We start from the raw sequence: 20601 nt of genomic DNA, 5'->3' as shown, positions 1-20601 counted from the left end.
TGGAAAAGTGCGGATGAACTGCTAAACCGTAGTTGTTTTAATCATACTTCATCTTTGGTGTCGGACTCTGGGGAAACGGTGGAGTGAATGATCTTGACGTTTCACGTCATCTTTGGTGTTGGACCCTGGGAAAAAGTTGGAGTGAATCATCTTGACATTTCCCTTCGTCTTTGGTATGGGACTCTGGGAAAACAGCCATTTTCGCCTCCTGCTTCTCATAGCCGAAGCACATTTTCGACTTTTTACTTTTCCCCTTTTTACATTACAGTGTCATTTGGGTTTGTTTTGCCCAGTTTACTCCCTGTCCTCTGTCATCTGGGTAAGTTCAAACGAATGAGAGCTAATTAGCTAAACTTGTAGCTCGGTTACATCCTTCGGTTGGCGTTAAACTTGCATTAATATGTATTTAGCCGTGCTTCAAGTTGTTTACGTTCGTCTATTTAATGATGAAATGTCAGTTTAGTTCAATGAATGAACGAAAAAGTGTAAAGTGTCGTTTGTATTTCCTGTTCGACTCACTTCGAAGTAAAGCTAATAGTCAATAATTGCTACTTTTAAACCTACAAGTGTCTATATGTCGGATACTGTCATGCACATGATGTATTCTGATTCGATAATATTTGTGGAATAGTTTGACAGCCTGTGTTTGCTTTTAGTTTGATGAGTTTATGCGCATGTGTGGTTTTATTTTGAAGACCGGATGTGGCTCTCCGCGTTACGTCAGTGCGCTTGACGCAGCCCGTCCGGAGCATCACAACATTGAACCGCTGCTTTGTTTCAGGCTCCCAAAGCTCCGCACTTCTCTTCCATGAAGGTAAAGAAAAATTTCCCATTTATAATTTCTGCTCTAGCGTTCTTTGAAATTCTCGTTATTCGGGCGGAACGCGTCGTGTTTTATCGGGATGCGTGTCGTGAACGTGACGGTAAATATGTCACCTGAATGGGACATCGCCCCGGAGCGCAGGGTGTACGAGTGATACACAGATATTCTCATTATTTACTGATTCCCAGGCGGATTTCGACAATAACGGGCATCTTCTGGGTTTGCGTAACACCTTTAGAGGTCGGGCCTGCATTGTTTACAAACAGTCTGCACGTCGGGTCCAGACTCTCCATCCCATTTTCTCTCGTTTTCGCTCATTTTGATTGATGATTTGTGCTGGATTCGTCCTTCCTGGACGCTGCTCTCTGCTGTCGGTCACCTTCATTGATCGGCTGCCAAGCCAAACGTTTCCTCCCTCTCTCCCTCCCCGCCTGCCCGCCCGCCTGCAGGCCTCAGCCCATCACCATCACCACCACCATCCACCGCCTGCTTTATCCATCTGTGGCCTAAGATGGTTGAATTGCAGCTGCACAGATCAGAGAGAGAGAGCATCAGCTCATGTCCTCCCCAGCTGGCTCTACTCTGCTTGTTTTCCCTTGCAAATGAAAGAGGAAGTGTGGATATTGGTGCATTGCAGTCAGTGGATGAGGCAGAAGGGAGGGAGGGGGGTGAGAGAGAGAGAGGAGAGAGAGGGAGGACAGGTGCATCTCCACCATCAAAGCTGGAGAAGAGCGAGAAAGTCACGATGCTGCACAATCGGCCGCTCTGTCCTCCTGATGCTGCAGCGGCTTCGTTTACAGGTCGATGCTGGGAAGCCTCAGAGCGCCTGATCGGGATGTAAAGTGACCCTTTGCTGAAATGCACACCGTGTCTCGTCATGGTCGCTCATCCACATGTGAAGATAAGGCTGAACAAACACTGGGAATGAGACTGAAATCCCATCGGTTCCATCTGTTTTTAGTAAGACGAGGCAAAATGGGAGTCATAAACACATGAATGAATCACGATTTGATAGCAGCTCAACTGACATTAGTCATGAGTGAAGATGACCTGATAAGTCACCGACTGGTGAGACATTGATCAGAAATGATCTGTCTTATCTTAACAGGAAGTAAATACAACCCTTTAGAGCAGATCTGGGCTCCAAGTGGATCATTTATGGTCTCTAACTGATCCACCAGGGTCAAAATCAGGTGAAGATCACAGTCAGACTTTGACTTTCACGCAGCAATTTTCTCAAATCAATTATTTAACTCTTATAACGATATTTCTTGTGATATTTTCCTCCTTGAACATACGTGGAAGCTGAGAAAGCTCACTGATTGTTCTTGAAAGGTGAAGGAAGAGATCATTATAACTGCGTTCCCTTAAAGGTTCTCTGGTATTATTTAAATTAAAAAAAAAAAAAACTTGTTCTTTCTGCATGTGTGTTTATATATGAGCAATTTTGAGCAAAAAGTACATTTGAAAACACTTAAATTTTTCTATTTCATAGGTCAAGAACTGATTGATACATTTTATATTGTTTCTTTTAGGATTCAAGAACAAATTCTGTTGAAAAAATACATAATATCTACACACCTGCTTTTCTGTTATCATTTTCTAGTTTCCCACTCCAGCCTCAGGTGCACCAGACTCACTTCTAGTAGAAATAATAATTTCCTGCTGATTGTTTGAATGATAAAGGATTGGGGAGAAAAATGATGAGGCTGATGTGAAATTACAAGCACCAGATGAGACATTTTCAGAAGAAAATGGGCTGCAGAGAGTGTAAACATACTGGAACGTGTCAGCATTATTGTTGAAGGCACTTTAGTTCATGCAGCTCAGTCTCATCCTCTGATTCGCCCTCCGTGCGCTCCTCCGTGCGCTGCTCTCAGATCTGTTGACTGATGTCTTCTCCCTTTAACTGGCTTAAGTGTTTACTGGCAGCTGCTGCGTCACTCTGCTGCTCTCACGCCGACGGCTTCGTCCTCACGCTGTCTTTATCCCCCACCGACCTCCAACTTTTGTTTTCAATTCTCTCGCTGCTCTCTTGCCGTTGCTGATCTAACGTCCTCCACCTCCACCCCCCCCCCCCCCCCCACCCCCACCCACCATCAGGCAGGTTATGCAGCACTGAAACATGAAACTATTGTTTCCTCGCTGAGCTCTTTGAAATCCGACAGAAAGAGCTTTTATGAGCGTTTTTCCCGTTCTGATCTCCTGTTCCTCGTCCTCATCGGTTTTCATGGAGCGAGTCATTCAGGGACACACCGAGCTCAGAGTTTCTCCTCTGTCGCCTCTTGTTTGACCTCCCTGACCTGAGGGAAGTGGCGTTTCTCTGTTTTCCCTGCAGTGTGCGTGAAACCAGGCAATGTCCACCATGGTGTATCCACGTGAGGAAGCCCTGGAGCGCCTGAGCCAGGACGAGATCGTCCTCAACACCAAGGCCGTCATGCAGGGCCTGGAGACGCTGCGCGGCGAGCACGCCCAGCTCCTCAACTCGCTGCTGGACTGCGCCCAGCCGCCCGCCGCCCAGGAGAAGTCCGGCCTGCTGCGCAAGAGCATGGAGGCCATCGAGCTGGGGCTGGGGGAGGCTCAGGTATGAAGATACCGATTCCTCTGGAGGGGAGGCGGTGGCGAAAAGCTGAAAGCGTCTGTCTCCGCCAGGTGATCATCGCGCTGTCCAGCCACCTGAGCGCCGTGGAGTCGGAGAAGCAGAAGCTGCGCGCCCAGGTGCGCCGCCTGTGCCAGGAGAACCAGTGGCTGCGCGACGAGCTGGCCGGCACGCAGCACAAGCTGCAGCGCAGCGAGCAGAGCGTGGCGCAGCTGGAGGAGGAGAAGAAGCACCTGGAGTTCATGAACCAGATCAAGAAGTTCGACGACGACGCCTCGCCCTCCGAGGAGAAGAGCCAGAGCGCTGCGGCGGGCGGCGGCGGCGGCAGCACGGGCGGGGAGTCCAAGGACAGCCTGGACGACCTGTTCCCCAACGACGACGACCAGGGACCAGGTAGCCGAGACACTCTCCGTCTGTTCAGCGCTTTAACCTGCAGGAAGGAGAGATAATTGGTCGCGCTCCGGGTGTTTGCGCTCGTTTTTCACGGCTGACCTTTCCCCCGGGTGATAACAAGCCGCCGCACGCTGTGGCCGACGCGTTCCTGCTGCCTTGCTCGGCGGGAGCAGGCGACGCAGGCGGCCGTGATATGAATTTAACATGATTTACTCAGCGAGAGGAAGCGATTACCGCACTGCCGTGAGGAGGAGGAACAGGCATGATGAGAGCGGCGTGGTTTCCTGCCTCCAGTTTCCTCAAAACACTCAATAGTTTCATCTTGATTTCAATCCGACTGGACCCAGTGTTTACATGACAGGATGGTAATCGGACTGGAGTTCAATCAGATTTAATCCATTTTAATCTTTTCTTCTTTTTTTTTTTGGTACATTCATAATGATAGTTTGTATATTAAGCAGGGACTTAAGCAGATTTTCATCTTAATTTTTCCTTCCTTTTACCTTCAAACTCTACTCCCGTCTCTATATAGAGTCATTTTCACAGTTTGACTTGCTAAGTATGTTTATTCTATTTTTATTCTATTAAAAATTGAATAAATATTATTTTTATTATATTTTCTTTGTTTTAACAAATAGAAAGAAAATGAAGGTGACATTGTTTAATTATTCTTCACTTTATATTTGTTTTGGGATTTTTTTTCTATAGTCGCTGCAGGACGGCGTCCAGAATAACAGAGTTTCCCTGAATGCATCACTTGATAAACGCCTGAAGGAGAATCTTTCGCTGTAAATAACCTGGAAAACCATTTTCATGAGTTTTCTTCAAGTTAAATCTGTGACTCTGAAATATTTTACAGATGATTCAAACCTTTCTGACCTGCAGAGTTTTATTCTGCGGGAATCTAAGTTTATGTTTTAACATCGTCGTCCGCTCTTTATTAAAGTGTTCTTTAGTTTATTCGGCGCCGTAGTTTATCTGAAAAGCAGCAGAGTCATGCTGGATCCAGAGTGCTGATGGGGACGGTTTGTATTTCCTTCTCTTTGACCACACTGAGTGCAGCGGTTCGCCCCTGTCTCCTTTATTATTGATGAATGAATATTTATAAAGTCTCTCGCCCTGCTGCGTCGACACTTTTATTCTGAAAGGCGCAGTCAGCGGCAGCACCTGGAAGTCCGTCAGCGAGCCGATAAATCAGCATCGAACAATGAAACGATTTAGATCTGGATTATACAAGACGGAAAAGGAAAGTTTTTATTAACGTGTGAACGCTTGGCGCTGCAGCCCAGCCCAGCGGCGAGGCGGCGGCCCAGCAGGGGGGCTACGAGATCCCGGCGCGGCTCCGCACGCTGCACAACCTGGTGATCCAGTACGCCTCGCAGGGCCGCTACGAGGTGGCCGTGCCGCTGTGCAAGCAGGCGCTGGAGGACCTGGAGAAGACGTCCGGCCACGACCACCCCGACGTGGCCACCATGCTCAACATCCTGGCGCTGGTCTACAGGTATGGGAACGCCTCGCCTCGCCGGCCGAGCCCCGGTTCGATTCCGACTGTTTTTGATTTTTTTTTTTTTGTCCTCCAGAGATCAGAACAAGTACAAGGAGGCGGCCCACCTCCTGAACGACGCCCTGGCCATCCGGGAGAAGACGCTGGGGAAGGACCACCCGGCCGTGGCCGCCACCCTCAACAACCTGGCCGTGCTGTACGGCAAGAGGGGCAAGTACAAGGAGGCGGAGCCGCTGTGCAAGAGAGCGCTGGAGATCAGGGAGAAGGTAGAGACGCAGCGGCGCCACTGCAGGATCTCCGTCTCCTTCCGTGCCTGAATCTGTTTGGTTTTTGTCCTGCAGGTTCTGGGGAAGTACCACCCCGACGTGGCCAAGCAGCTCAACAACCTGGCGCTGCTGTGCCAGAACCAGGGCAAGTACGACGAGGTGGAGTACTACTACCGCCGGGCGCTGGAGATCTACGAGTCCAAGCTGGGCGCCGACGACCCCAACGTGGCCAAGACCAAGAACAACCTGGTGAGGCCGCCGCCGCCGCCGCCGCCGCACACACCCGGAGGTGAACCAGCCCGGTGTTTTTGTCTGTTTCTCTCATCATGGGTCGTCCCGCTCCCTCAGGCCACCTGCTACCTGAAGCAGGGGAAGTTCAAAGACGCCGAGTCGCTGTACAAGGAGATCCTGACCCGGGCCCACGAGAAGGAGTTCGGATCCGTCAACAGTGAGTCAGAGAGCGGCGGCGTTTCAGGACGGCGGTCTGGCTTTGTCCTCGCTGCGGGTCAGAGGATTACTCTGTGATAGCGAAGCAGCTTAGCGCCGATGTTTCCCCCCCCTCCCTCCTCCTCCCTCCCTCTAAGTCCATCAAACCCTTTATTTTTTTTTTGTGTTTTTTGGAATAAAATCCCATGTTTACACGTTCAGAGAGGTTTTTGCTCGGAGATGTGGGTGGAATCCAGCTCGTCTGATCCGAGTTCTGTCCTCCACAGACGATAACAAGCCAATCTGGATGCACGCAGAGGAGAGGGAGGAGAGCAAGGTCAGCAGGCTGGGATTGACCTTTCCCTGTTAATGCCGGGAGCTGGCAGGCCACACATCACACTAATGGACTTCACAGCCTAATAAGAGAGGCGGAGGACGGCCGCGACCTTTTTCTAACTTAGCTTCATGTTTTTCTCCTGGTTCTGGTCTGCGTCTCTCAGGGCAAGCGCAAAGACTCCGGCCCGTATGTGGAGTACGGCAGCTGGTACAAGGCCTGCAAGGTGGACAGGTAGGAGAAAATCAGGAAATCTATCCACAGGGATTTGTTTGGAAGCAGCTACTTTGACCTTTGACCTCTGGTTAATGGCTCATTTGTTGCCGAAGACATAAAAGTTAATGTTTGTTTGTTTGGTTTTTTTTTTTTTCAGTCCGACAGTGAACACCACCCTGAAGAGCCTGGGAGCGCTGTACCGTCGTCAGGGCAAGCTGGAGGCGGCGGAGACGCTGGAGGAGTGCGCCAGCAAGTCACGCAAACAGGTGCACGACACACACACACACACACACACACACACACACACACACGGAGTTACTGCGGTTAGATTAGTCCGGCTGGCTCCCGGTCGCCGTGGAGTCCAGCTGTGATTTAGGAGCTCATAAACTGAGCCGAAGTGAAAGAAAACAGATCAGACACACGCTGGGGGAGCTTTTTTAAAGTGTGTGTGTTTCTGTGTGTGTGTGTGTGTTCTCAGGGTATCGACGCCATCAACCAGAGTAAGGTGGTGGAGCTGCTGAAGGACGGAGGCGCCGGTGGGAGCGACCGGCGGCACAGCAGGGACGGATTCAACGGGCCGGGGGGCCAGCGCGGCGGCGAGGAGGGCGACGACTCCGCCGAGTGGAACGGGGTGAGCGGCGCCCGACAAGTTGGAACGCCGCGCTGCGTCCGTCTGACGCTGACCGGCCTCGTTTGCTCCGCAGGATGGTAACGGCTCGCTGCGCCGCAGCGGCTCCTTCGGGAAGATCCGCGACGCCCTGAGGCGCAGCAGCGAGATGCTGGTGAAGAAGCTGCAGGGCAGCGGCCCGCAGGAGCCCCGCAACCCCGGGTGAGAACCCTTCCTCTGCTCCGGCCTCCACTTCCTGGATCCACACCAACAAACGTGTGTGTGTGTGTGTGCGTTTCAGGATGAAGCGAGCGAGCTCCCTCAACTTCCTCAACAAGAGCACCGAGGAAACCACACAGGTACCGTAATGACCTCCAGGCAGCATCCAGCGTCGCCATGGAAACCTGTTTCCTTTCTGAATGATCCTTAAAGAAGTCGAGCTGTTGCTGGTGTGTGAGTCTGGGTCTGTTAACCCCCGGCCGTCTCTCCCCGCCTCCAGGACGCCAACTCCGGGCTGTCGGACTGCAAGGTGCTGAGCGCCAGCAACGTGGACCTGTCCAGACGCAGCTCGCTCATCGGCTAGGCGCCGGCGGTTTGACAGATCAAACACTCGCAGCGTATTTTTTAAACGAACACTCACAAAAATTAAAAAAGAAAGTTGCGCGAGGAAGCTTCGCCGCCGCCAAGAATATTTAGATCACACATTATCGAGCATGCTGCTTTCTAGAGAGTGGACCGTCTGCACCTGAACGCCTCGTGTGTGAGTGTGTGTGTGTGTGAGAGAGAGAGTGTGTGAGTGTGTGTGTGAGTGCCGGCACCGTAGCAGAGCATCGTATCCACACGTCTGGACCTTCCTCTCTCACTCAGCTCCAGCTGATCGATCGACAAACCACCAGTAGCATGAAGCGCCCGACGCTAACATCCAGTCACTGTCACCGCTAGTTTATAAACAAACAAACAAACAAACAAACAACGGTACGATTTAAGCAGAACATCCGCACTAACCATCTCAACCTCACTTCTTGCCTTCTTGTTGTTGTTTTTTTTTTAAATGTATGTAACGTTTTAAATTATTTCCTGTTTCGTTCTCTGTATATAGAGCACTTTTTGGGGTTTTTTTTTCTGTTTTTGTTTACCCTCTGAAGAGGGGTGAGTTTTAAAAAAAAAAGAAATGAAATGAAGTGAAGCAGAAAAGTGGAGAAAAAGAAAGGAGGAGTGGAAGTGCGAGGAAGGAGAGGTCACGACCTCGAAGCCTGCGGCGCCGGAACGTCTCCGAAGGCGGCGACAACGTTTCGCTCGTGGCGGCGAAGGGGGAGGAGTCTGAAGAGCCGAGAAAGAATGAACTGTTTACAGTCGCAGGAAATCGACCCTGGTTTCAAGTATCCTGATTACTTGCTGAATTATCAATCGTTTTGTACGGAACAATCCTCTGTGTCGTGATGTTTCTTTGTTTTTTTTAATGTCGGAGGTCATCAGGTTGAATAATCAGTTTTCTATCAGTTATTTTTTTTTACGTTGAAGGTACTGAACGCCGGTGATTTGAATGTGACTTTTCTTGTGGATTGTGCCGTAATCAGGCCTCCGAATGTACCCGTCTGGTCGCAGTCTGCCTTCATCCACCAGACGTAAGAAAAGAATGTGATTTCTCTCCCGAAATCCAAAAAAAGAATGTCTGGAGGCGACGCAGGTTTGGAAACAGGTTAAAGGAAGTGCTTCAGGAAGACGCCGACGGAGGGAAAACGCGCTTTAAGTGTCGTCAGCAGCAAATAATGTACAGGTTCATCCGTTTCTGTGTGTTTACCGTTCGTCACATGTTCACTTAGAGGAGTGATGGATTTAGGAAAACACACACACACACACACACAATCTCAACACCATGTAGCTGTGTTTGAAAGACAAATTAGTGAAGCACTAATCTGTAGTTTTCAACTCTCCACACTTTATACACCGGGAAATATCAAATCAACACTGAAGGATCAATCTCCCCTGGCTGTAAATATATATATATACATAAATATATATGTATATTCCTCCTTGGATCCAAAGCTCTCGAGGTCTTCTCCTTTCAGAGGTTTGCTCTCTCGTCCAGCTGGACGGAGATCAGCTCCTCCTCACCGCGACTCCGCCCTCAGAGGCTCTGATGTATTTTAGCAAAACGTCAATAAACACTAAATCCACTTTTCAAACCGATTCTGTGTTCTTGAATGCTTTCATGCAGGGTCTTGTGGTTTAGTGTGTGTGTGTGTGTGTGTGTGTGTGTGTGTGTGTGTGTGTATGTATAGCCTTTAACAGCGCGGGCTCGGGGCGTTAACCGTGAACCCACCGTCACAGAGGCGAGCGTCTCTGCTGCCGCTTCCTGTCTCTCACGCAGCCGAGCGATGCAGAAACACCCCCCCCCCCAGCAGAGGCTTCATCCGCTGCGCGATGGCGAGCCGGTGAGCGGCGGCGGCTCCGGACGGCGAGCTGGACGAGCGAGTGACCCACAGGGTAAGGTCACAGCACTTCCTGTTTACTTTGTGTTTTTTTTTCATTTTAACCTGCGCAGTATCTTCACAAATAAATGGAAATGTAGCCAAATTAAATGATCAGGATCTTTTAAATGAAGTAGTTCATCAAAGATCTCCTGAGTCCGGCACCAGATGCAGCAAAGCAGCCCTGCAGCATTATGGTTCCTCCGCCATGCTGGGCGCAATTAGACAAACTGTTTGTTTTTCTTTCTCTAAAAACTCCTTTAATGTCACGATCTTTTTTAAAACATGAGCCCAAATGTCTCCTCTGTCCTGCCGTCCCCTCCACAGACGCCGTCCCCCATGTCTGCCACGCCGCCCTCCAGCCCCACCGGCGCCGTGCCGGCGGTGGCGGCGGCGGCGCTGGTGCACTTCCAGCTGGGCCTCTTCAGGGAGCCGGTTCGAGTCCCGGCGGCGAACCTGAGCTACGGCCACGCCCTGCGGCTGGCTGCCGAGGCCATCAAGCGCAAGGTGATGGGAGGGGGTCCGGATCCAGGTTTTACCTTCATCCGTAGAGGAACTATTCACTAAAGTTCATTCATGACAGTAGAAATGATCCTCCCACGTTTTTTATTTAATCCTTTCAGTAAAATCCTATTGGAAATACAGATGAATATAAAGAAGAAAGGAAGCGCATTCAATATGAAACCTTTGGTCTTTCCACTTATTGATATTTCCTCCCATACTCTGCTTCGGGCCGTCACTCAGTACCACTTGTTGGTAACTCAGGAAGTGACTCTGAAAGGTCACGGGGTTGCATGAAGGCATGAAGGAGGACTGCAGGTTCAAATGTGGCTTTTTCTGAAAACACTGACTAATCAGGACCGTTTTACAGGTTTCATCCACTTTATCTTTGTTTTTTTTTAACTTTAATATTCAGGGAAATCTGTTTACACGTAGAACATGTTGAGTTTTTCTAGTTTATTTCAGTTTTATTTAGTTTGTTCGCTCGTTTCTCTTGGTTCTAGTTACAGTGAAGACAATCGTCTCTGTTTGAGGAAGGCTGCATGTTGCAGGTCTGGACTGTGTGGTCGACACGAACTTGAAAAACTTTCCAACCACAGCTTTTTCCCCCACTGAGACACACATACACACACACACACACATACACACAAATACACACATATACACATAAAGATGCTGAATGGCTCCTAACGGACGTCCTTTCCTCTTCAAATCAGTTTGAAAGTTACAGCAGCAGGTCACCACAGGCTCAACTCTGTTTCCTCTGGTGTGTGTGTGTGTGTGTGTGTGTGCATGAATACACACTCTTCACTGCACTTAAGCACACCGGCAGGAGTGTGTCTCGCTCTCTGTAAGTGTGTCACTGCTGCACACCTAACGCAGAAACCCTCATTACACAAACACACCCCAGTTTCACATCCACTCAAAACAGTATGCGAGCCTTCTGCCACCGCCGCCTCCTCTCACACTCGACGAAAAGATTCTTATCTGGATCAGAGAGGCATAAACTCTACGATGGTGCATGTGGAGGCATGCAGGTCGTTCTTGATGACAAGTAAAAGGGGAAAGCAAAGCTACAAATGTCCTTATATGGAGTTAAAAAAACAGACACAAATGGAGACGTTCATGAATAAATGAAATTTTGTTTTATGAGTTGTGAAAATTCATGCTTTAACCATGGCCTTTAGTGTAAAATGAACAGAAAGAGCGTTCATATTTCCCTCTTTATGGGATCTTTTTTAAAAGTTGGATATTTTGGGGTGATTGAAGGTGTTATTTTGATGCGTAAGTCGGACTAATTAAGAAAAACTGCAAGTTAAAATACTCAAAAACTGAATACAAGGCTGATTAGGATGCAAACAATGATGCACGACCGATTGGAGGCAGGATAGATTATTGTTTATGTTTATACCATCAAAATGTGTGTGCAATATTGTAGAAAAATCCAGATTTCCTTATTTTTGTTGTTAAGCATAAATCTAAATTTTGCTTATTATTCTCAGCATACTCTATATTCTATATATTATATATATTTGAAATGCACAGACATCTGGCCTCTTGTTCTAATTAATTTCTAATCAATGTAAACTAATGTTAGTCTGGATTCATCACTTTACTGCTGAAGAAATGTGGAAGTTGTGGATTAAATTTTGTTGTGTTTCTGTTAATCAAAAGAAAGCAAGCCAGCAGCACCTGTTGTTAATGTGTCACTCTTTTTTTTTCTGTGACCTGTTTTCGTGTGTGTTCAGGCTCCGGAGTGCACGGTGGTGGGCGCCGGGGAGAAGATCCTGCTGTTCAGACACCGGGCCGGCGCCGAGCAGCAGCAGCTGCAGCGCCTGACGCCCGGCGACCAGCTGCAGGACGGAGACCTCATCGAGATCATCATCGCAGGTCAGAGGTCACGGCACGGGGCCGGTGCCGGGCCGGGCCGTCACCTCGCCGTGGCTGCAGACAGCAGCCTGTTGCTACGTAACGCTCCGATCCGTGTCGGGTTATCTGCTCGCCGCAGACTCTTCCCTCACAGAGGCGTGAAACTCGCCTAAATCTGCCGTCCTGCTTTCTGAAAGGCTTCCACTCAGGAACAGCAAAAAAACCTGTAACGATCACAAGAATAGCAACACACACACACACACACACGTTAGACAGTGATTGACGTATATATCCTGAACACAGCCACCACACACACATTAAGCCATATTTATTTTAGTAAACAACATCTGAGAATATCCACTTAAATGTCACACATGAGTACGCCTGCAGTTAGAGAATGGAGCTTCTTTTAGGACCATGTTTTCAGGACGTTACAAGCATCGTCTGTGTTTTCGTTTCAGAAAACCCCACTACGATTTCTGCTCTGTGGCGCCCTCTACAGGAGGCCCACCACACAAAAACGACAGGTTTTCGTTTGAAAAGACGTATAAACGGGACGTAAAATTAGAAAATAAGCAGATTTCATTGGTTAAAATTTGCTCAGGCTATTTGGAAGAACATCTAAAAATGTAATAAAATTAGTTAAGTTTTTCTTCGGCATCTTAATCATTAGTGTTTCCTCACTTTGATGTTATTCTAACCAAAATAAATAATTTTATTGAATATAAAAAAAGATTTAAACTGAAATTCACATTAGTCCGTGGTCTGTAGATTAAACACAACCTCGTCTAGCTCTTTGCACAAAACAGCAGTGTTCATCTGTATTTTTTCCATTAATGAAATAATTAGTGAGTTTTTTTCTCCTCGCCCCTCAGCGTCCGCCACGGTGACGGAGATGAGGGTCCGCCCTCACAGCCTGGTGGTCCACTCCTACCGGACCCCCACCTTCTGCCACCACTGCGGGGAGATGCTGTGGGGGCTGGTTCGGCAGGGCCTGAAGTGCGACGGTAACGCCGCGCTCGCGCCCCCCTCGGGTCGGGTCAGGGATCGCTTCCGTGTCTCTCAACGCCGCCGTGTTTCCCTCGCAGGTTGCGGGTTGGACTTCCATAAGCGCTGCGCCTTCCAGCTGCCCGCCGACTGCAGCCGGGCGCGGCGGCAGGTCAGCGCCAGCCTGTCGCTGTTCCCGCCCCGACGGCCGCCCACGCACTCCCTGTCCAACCAGGCCGGAGGCAGCCTGGAGGAGGTGGGGCTTAGAAACGGCCATTTTAAGTGATTCATCTGGATAATTCCAGAGTTTGACCCACAAAATCTGAGTCTTGTTGGTAATTCATTGGATATTTGGATGTTTTGGTTTCCCCCCCCTCTTCAGATCAGCATGTCCAAGCCGCCCTCCCGGCCCCCGTCCTGGGCCGAGCCCCCCGTCTGGCTCCGGGTGGGCGGCAGCGGCGAGCGGAGCGGCGCCCAGGTGCCTCACACCTTCCACATCCACAGCTACACCCGGCCCACCGTGTGCCAGCACTGCCACCGGCTGCTCAAGGGCCTCTTCCGGCAGGGCCTGCAGTGCTCAGGTGGGAGCTGGGGGAGCGACCCCCCCCCCGCCCGCCCCCCACTACCCCCCCCACCTCCTGGCTCAAACGTCACGCTCGTCCCTGTTCCTCTCAGACTGCAGGTTTAACTGCCACCGGCGCTGCGAGTACCTGGTCCCCAGAGACTGCCCCGGAGAGAAGAGGGGCACCAACGGAGAAGGTGGGCCGAGTGGGAACTGTGTTCGAGCCCGTTCAGTTTGGAGGGGGGGGGGGGCTTTCTGTGGGTTTTCACATGTTTTTTTTCTCATGTCCTCTTTCCCAGAATCCCCGGTGCCTGGTTTCAGCTTCCCGCCGGACTCGGAGGACACTGAATCGGTGCTCACGGGTTACACGGACATGTCCGACGACGACATGTCCACCGACGGGGACTCGCTGGCCGAGACCGGGGAGGCGGAGCCGCAGCGAGAGCCAATGAGGTGCAAACATTTCACAGCAAAGAAACCCTAACACTTCCTGACTTTCGTTCTGAACGTTCGTCCGTCTCTCCGACAGTCCGTGTTTCAGCAGCAACATCCCGCTGATGAGGCTGGTGCAGTCGGTGCATCACACCAAGAGGCGAGGCGGGGGAGTCCTGAGGGAGGGATGGCTGCTGCACCACACCGACACCGACACCCTGGTGACACAGTCTCTTCCTTTCACATTTGAGCCAAAAAGTTGATATTAGAGGTGAAATGTTGCAAGTAAAACATAAAAATGAAAAGAATACAGTCAATATAAGGGGTATAAATGGTAATTCTAGCCCAGACACGTCCGAACTACAGCCAATGTCAAGCTTTGTCCTTTCTTCTCCCAGAGGAAAAACCATTACTGGATCTTGGACTGGAAGAGCATCACTCTGTACCAGAACGACAGCAGCACCAAATACTACAAGGTGCAAACCGGCAGCTCTCCATCGCTGTACGCTCATGTTTGACAGGAGCGCTGTTATTTTAGATTTTGCTCTGACAGCCGCGCTTATTGAATACAAGATTAGTTTGAACTGATTCATCTGGAAATGCAGCTAAAAAACTTGATTTTTCATAAAATAATTCATTTGAGAGTTGTTCTCTGCATGATGTGACCGTTCGCTCTCAGGCCCTGTTTACACCGCTCCATAAACATAAACATAAACTAAAGTTTTCTCCTGTTTGAGAGCCGTTTTCAGAAAGTTCTGATTTTAGCGGCTCCCAAGCAATGTCACCATGTAAACAGACACCAAAACGCAACAGAAGTTTCCAGTTTTCAGTTGAAAATTGTGAATCATGTCGGTGGACACAGAGTTTTAAACTGCATGTGCTCAGTTATATACCTTCTGTATATATAACTATATATATAGTATATATAGTTCTATACCACATGCAGCCACTAGATGTCTCTGTATGACAATATATCGCTGCCACAGCACCACCGAAGAAGAACCACAGCGACGGCTCAAGCTAAAGAAGCTAACAGCAGAAGCTAACAGCTAACCCTCCGCCCCTTTTCAGGAGATCGTCCTATCCGAGGTGCTGTGCGTGAGAGGCCCCGCCCACCTCTCCGTGCCCTCGTTGCCGGGGAAACAGCCTCACTCCTTCGAGGTGGTGACGTCGTCGCTGGTGTACTGCGTGGAGGCGGGAGAGGAGGGGCCCGCGTGGGAGAGCGCCATCCGGCAGGCGCTGATGCCGGTGGAGAGCCGCGAGGAGCGCGTGGAGGACAGACAGGGTGAGAGCCGAAGAGACCTTTAGCATTATTCTTCCGACTTATTTTATATTTAAGCATTCTATTTTATTTATTTATTCTGTTCTATTCTCGGTTATAAAAGACTTAGTGAAATAAAATCGGTCTTATTGTGATTCCAGATGAACACCAGCACAGCGACAGCGTGGTGAGCCTCTTCTATTCTGCTCTATCTAACTCACACCTGCACAGGTAAAACATGCAGACTTCACATTAGAGAGAGGCAGACTTGAGTCTGGGGTCTTCTCACTGTGAGGTGAGAGCACGAACCTCTACACATGAGTGTTTTTAAATGGCTGTCCAGACTGCTGCCAGTGGGCAGCAGCACAGTGTGTAGAAAAGAAGGTAATTCAGGCACTCTTTCTTATGTTTTAGATTTATTATACATAAAGTGTGTGTGTTTCTGTGTTTTAGGACATCGGCTCGGCGTACCAGATCTTCACGGACGAGGTGCTCGGTTCAGGACAGTTTGGAGTCGTGTATAAAGGTGGGCTCTTTATTAAATCACTACTGTTTGAAATACTTTATTTTCTGCAGGCTTGCTGGATATAAGATAAAAAGATGATGTCTTTCTAAAAAATGAAATAAATAGAAATATATTTTTAAAAAACAAACAAACATTGATTGAAGAATACCTTTAGTAATGAATAAGCTGTGGAAAAGAAGTATTCAGCGTTACTTGTTTCGGTGCATTCAAGTACATCCGGATACTTCAGTTTTCTTACTTTTTTTCTTTAAATCTTTTGCTATGTGTTTCTGTTGTGCTTAATATTCGAATATTTAAAATGCCATAAACTCTGCATCCACTCACGAAATGGCTCCAAGGTCAAAGTGGTCAGAAAATATCATATTAAATGGCAAAAATAGAAATGTAAGAATTTTATGTATGTATGTATATATGTGTGTGTGTGTGTGTGTGTATATACTTCTTTTATTGGAGAACAACTTCTTAAATTCTGAAAACAAACCTTAAACAATAAAAAAAGCACTAGCATACACACTCAATTATACAGAAAATCAATGAAGTAAAAACTGGTAAAAACATTTTTAAAAAAAGAAAGTTGAGATGCAGCTAAACATGAAATTCACACTGTGAAAGATTTTTTTAAATTAATGTTTCAATAAAACAAACTGTTTCAAAAGCTCATATCAGTTTTTCTTCACTTCTCATTAGTTTATATTGAGCACAGAGGCTGCAGACACATGCCAACTGATGAGCTCACCTTGCATCCTTGTAAGCGCCCCCTGGTGGCTGCATGGCTTCAAAAACAGCCTCTGATCAGCAGGAAGTTGATGCAGCAGGCAGGAGAAGAGTTGTACCATTTTTATCAGAGTTCCTGCTCAGAACTCTTCACACGATGATCTTCTGACGTGGAAGTCATGAGGAATATTTGCATTTCTCTGTGGATCGGTTTGGGATTGAGGATTTAAGAATGCAGGATTCCATCCTGTCCATCTTCAGGCACTCACAGGAAGTCGGGCTGCCCAGTCGCCATCAAGGTCATCGACAAGACTCGCTTCCCCACCAAGCAGGAGCGGAGGCTGAGGAACGAAGTGGCCATCTTGCAGGTTTCCCCGTCTTTTCCAGCACTTTGTTTGTGACGGGATCAAACGCAAACACCTAAAATATGTGTGTTTTTTGTGTGTGTGTGTGCAGAGCTTGTCCCACCTGGGCGTGGTGCTGCTGGAGGCCATGTTCGAAACGGCGGTGCACGTGTTCGTGGTGATGGAGAAGCTGCACGGAGACATGCTGGAGATGATCCTGTCCAGCGAGCGAGGACGACTCCCCGAGCGCATCACCCGCTTCCTGGTCATGCAGGTACCTCAGAGCGCGTGGAACGTCAATGTTTGACGTACGTGGTTTTACCGACGTCTCGTTCGGCTCAGATCCTCGAGGCCCTGCGCTACCTGCACCTGAAGCACATCGCCCACTGCGACCTGAAGCCGGAGAACGTGCTGCTGGCCTCCGCCGACCCCTTCCCCCAGGTCAAGCTGTGCGACTTCGGCTTCGCGCGCATCATCGGCGAGAAGTCGTTCCGCCGCTCGGTGGTGGGCACGCCGGCCTACCTGGCGCCCGAGGTGATCAGCAGCAACGGCTACAACCGCTCGCTGGACATGTGGTCGGTGGGCGTCATCATGTACGTGAGCCTGAGCGGGACGTTCCCCTTCAACGAGGACGAGGACATCCGGCAGCAGATCACCAACGCCGCCTTCATGTACCCGCAGCAGCCCTGGGCCTCCATCTCCCTGGAGGGTGAGGAGCTTCAGGACGCCTTCAGATCATTTACTGAAGTTATAATGCAGGTTTTTCAGTTCTGAAATCGATGGCCGTCTAAATCACTGAAAACCATGTAGGTTTCATGTCGGCCACTAGTGGGTGCTGTTGTCTGTTTGCAATTTTCAACTGAAATTCATGTGGATCTGTAAACCAAAAATATTCTTTTTTTAGGGTCAAAAATGTTTTCAGTTTAATCTAGGTTTTGATTTTCTTGAAAAATCTAAAAAGAAAAAGATTTTAAACTCTATTTACACTGAACAGTTCACCCATGTTTCACCGTCTATTGCTTTCTGTTGGGACTGATGCGTCTTTAACCTTTTACTGGCAAATTCTGCATGTTTTCTTCTAAACTAACTGTGGCAAACACAAGCTGATCCTCAAATATAGTTGATAGGCAGTTGCTGATTATTGAGACAGACATTATTATGTTGTATCAGTTTCACTCAGTGTAGTGAGTTTTGTTCACATTCATGATATTTGATTTCATGATTGCATCTTTGAACAGATTTTAAAGTAGTGAACCAGTAGAAATGTCCTTTCGTTCCTGTAATTGTCCTGTTGTCCACCAGATGTCCTCAGTGAGTCTAACCTTCCTCTGTGTGTGTGTGTGTGTGTGTGTGTGTGTGTGTGTGTGTCTCAGCTGTGGACCTCATCAGGAACCTGCTGCAGGTGTCGGTGAGACGGCGGTTCACCGTGGGAAAAGCTCTGAACCACGACTGGCTGCAGGTGGGCGTTTGACGCCTCTGGAGAGCCCACACTGAAATAAAGGAGACTCCTCATGTTTCCCCTCCGCTCCGCAGGACTTCCTGCTGTGGTGCGACCTGAGGCGCTTCGAGCTCCGGATGGGCTGCCGGTTTCTGACGCACCGCGGGGACGAGGAGCGCTGGGCTCGCCACGCTCAGGAGGCGGGGCTGGACTTCCCCGCCGAGCTCTGCTGGGACCCCGACAGCGAGCTGGACATGTGACCCCCCGAGCCCAGAGGTCAAAGGTAAGACAGAGGTGTAGGGATTCACGCTAGTATTTAATTTTTCTCAAAACGGCAACACGTGGTGACATTATGTAACTAAATAAAAAGCTCTAACAGTAAAGAGTTAGATCATCTCTTTCGATCGGACTGGTCCAGTCTGATTAGACTGTTTACATGACTGACCTCTAATCAGATTACTCCCAGTCCGTTTACCACCGTGTCGTCCTCTGAGTTCTTTTATGACTTTTTTTTTTGTTTTGTTTTTGTTGTACTGTCAGCTCTCTATTGTTTGTGTGGTGGTCGACACGACTCCCGGTTCGATTCTGGGCCGAGTTTGATCCCACATTTCCAAAAATGGAAGAAAAAAAAAAGAACTCACAAACAAATGGGTTTTTTTTATTAATATAGTTTTCCTTTTTTATTCCAAGTTGAGCTTTTTTTTTTTTTTTTAAGTGTTGTTTGAAAGTGTTGTGTTGCTGATGACAGGATGAGGAGGAGGGGATGGAGGGAGGAGGAGCACAGATGAAATTAAGATCATGCACACGGAGGACGCCACTCGCACCGATTCATCATGGCTGACCTTTCTTTCTTTCTTTCTTCCTTTTTTTTTTTTATTTAAATAAATGGGACTGAAAACCCTCTCTGAGCTTCCCGCTTCAGCTTCAACTCCTCTTCTGTTTTTAACGCGCAACTTTCCCGAAGCCCTGCGGCCCGTCCCTGCCCCACGCCTCCCTGCCCGAGGCGTCCGTCTGGCCACAACCCATTACCGTGCAGTCTGTCAGTCCGTGCTTTACCCACAGTGCTTTGCTCTCTCTCGCTCTCTCTCCCTGCCATCCTCCGTTTTGTTCCTGAGAGAGTGGCGTCGCGCTAACATTCAGGCTTCACAGTGCTGTGGTGAGACGTGATCAAAGAATCCCCGACGTCAAGAGACGGCTTTTTGTTTCTTCTTCTTCTTCTAAACTTCAACATGCATCTGCACAAATTACACAACCAGCCAAGCCAAATTGACCAACCAGCTTTTTTTTTTTTTTTTCATCACGTTCTCTTCTTTAATCACCCTTCTACAAAAGAGTCGTCCGAGAGGGGCGGAGCGGGAGGCCGCGGCTCAAAACTCACCCTTTTCCTTACGTTCTCTCTCTCTCTCTCCGCTTTGTATTTTACGCTGCTTTGCTCCAGTTCAGTGCAATTCGCGGCACACTTTGGTGTTTTTTATATATATATTTCTTTCTTTTAGTAAGGCACCATGACAGAAATGAGAGAGGAGCAGGCCGGTCCGAAGCTCGTTTCTTAAGATTTGAGCAGAGGCCCCTCCGCTCTCCCCCTCTGTTTCTGGGCATGAGGGGAGGAGAAAGAGAGAGAGAGAGGGAGAGAGAGGAGGAAGTTAAGATGAAAGAGAGGAAAAAATGATAAGAATAAAGCATAGAGAAGGACGGTGGAAGAAGGGTTTACAATCGCTTTCTCCAAACAGGAGGAAAACAAAAAAACAAAAAAGGGACAAGCTGGGGGTGAAGGGAGGAGGAGGAGGAGGTGAAGAGCAGCGGCGGGGTTTATAAGTCGCTCTCCCCGTAGAGGGCGCTGGAGAAGGAGATGTAGTCCAGGGCTCCGGGGGGGCCGTCGGCGCCGATGTACCGGGTCATGCGGGTGATGCAGTACTCGGCCTGCTCGGGCGGCAGCTCCCGGCGCAGCTCCTCCACCGTGATGTAGTTCTGCGGGAGGGAGAGCTCAGCTTAGCGTCGGCTGGCTGTGTCTGAGTTCGTGCGACACACCAACGTGTGTGTGTGTGCGTGTGTGCGCGAACAGGAAGCCGCGCGGCCGGCGCCGCTCACCTTGTCCGAGGCCAGGATCTTGAAGGAGGCCATGACCTGCTCGGCGGTGTCGGTCTCGGCGGTCTCGCGGGTCATGAAGTCGATGAAGGCCTGGAAGGTCACCACGCCCGTGTTGTTGGGGTCCACCAGGGTCATGATGCGGGCGAACTCCACCTCGCCCTGAGGGGGACGAACACAGCCGTCAGAGCGCTCCGCCGCCACGTCGCCATGCCGGCGTCGGGCTGCAACCTGGACGCCACT

The 20601-nt window shown here is 49.2% G+C and overlaps 3 protein-coding genes across 4 annotated transcripts in view; 2 read left to right on the top strand and 1 right to left on the bottom strand.

The window, feature by feature from the left end:
* The first annotated feature begins 695 nt into the window (after positions 1 to 695).
* klc2 (kinesin light chain 2) lies at positions 696 to 10033 on the top strand. Of its 2 annotated transcripts, XM_030118930.1 has the most exons (15): positions 696 to 814; positions 3162 to 3407; positions 3476 to 3815; positions 5100 to 5316; positions 5396 to 5585; positions 5661 to 5834; positions 5934 to 6033; positions 6299 to 6348; positions 6512 to 6579; positions 6719 to 6827; positions 7040 to 7192; positions 7266 to 7390; positions 7470 to 7527; positions 7668 to 7757; positions 10014 to 10033. In XM_030118930.1, exons 2-14 carry the CDS (start codon positions 3180 to 3182, stop codon positions 7749 to 7751), a joined length of 1896 nt encoding a protein of 631 aa, XP_029974790.1. In that variant the 5' UTR covers positions 696 to 814; positions 3162 to 3179; the 3' UTR covers positions 7752 to 7757; positions 10014 to 10033. The 2 variants fall into 2 exon arrangements, with proteins under 2 accessions (XP_029974790.1, XP_029974782.1); XM_030118922.1 differs by lacking the exon at positions 10014 to 10033 and having other exon boundaries at positions 7668 to 9292.
* Positions 9514 to 20469, top strand: prkd4 (protein kinase D4). The gene is made up of 19 exons (XM_030118910.1): positions 9514 to 9655; positions 9967 to 10146; positions 11889 to 12030; positions 12885 to 13016; positions 13098 to 13252; positions 13379 to 13577; positions 13672 to 13755; positions 13858 to 14011; positions 14088 to 14211; positions 14389 to 14466; positions 15062 to 15275; positions 15413 to 15438; positions 15705 to 15777; positions 16753 to 16859; positions 16948 to 17109; positions 17178 to 17544; positions 18209 to 18294; positions 18369 to 18556; positions 20336 to 20469. The coding sequence occupies exons 2-18, from the start codon at positions 9979 to 9981 to the stop codon at positions 18531 to 18533; spliced, it is 2436 nt and encodes an 811-aa protein (XP_029974770.1). The 5' UTR covers positions 9514 to 9655; positions 9967 to 9978; the 3' UTR covers positions 18534 to 18556; positions 20336 to 20469.
* actn3b (actinin alpha 3b) overlaps positions 18970 to 20601 on the bottom strand; it is a 28829-nt gene continuing 27197 nt past the window's right edge. The window contains 2 exon segments of the mRNA XM_030118885.1: positions 18970 to 20241; positions 20362 to 20520. Coding sequence (XP_029974745.1) covers positions 20083 to 20241; positions 20362 to 20520 — 318 coding nt within the window. The 3' untranslated portion in view covers positions 18970 to 20082.

Source organism: Salarias fasciatus, chromosome 3 (assembly GCF_902148845.1).
Source record: "Salarias fasciatus chromosome 3, fSalaFa1.1, whole genome shotgun sequence".
NCBI lineage: Eukaryota > Metazoa > Chordata > Actinopteri > Blenniiformes > Blenniidae > Salarias > Salarias fasciatus.
Note: the sequence above shows the minus strand (reverse complement) of the source record. Positions and strands in the feature narration are given on the sequence as shown.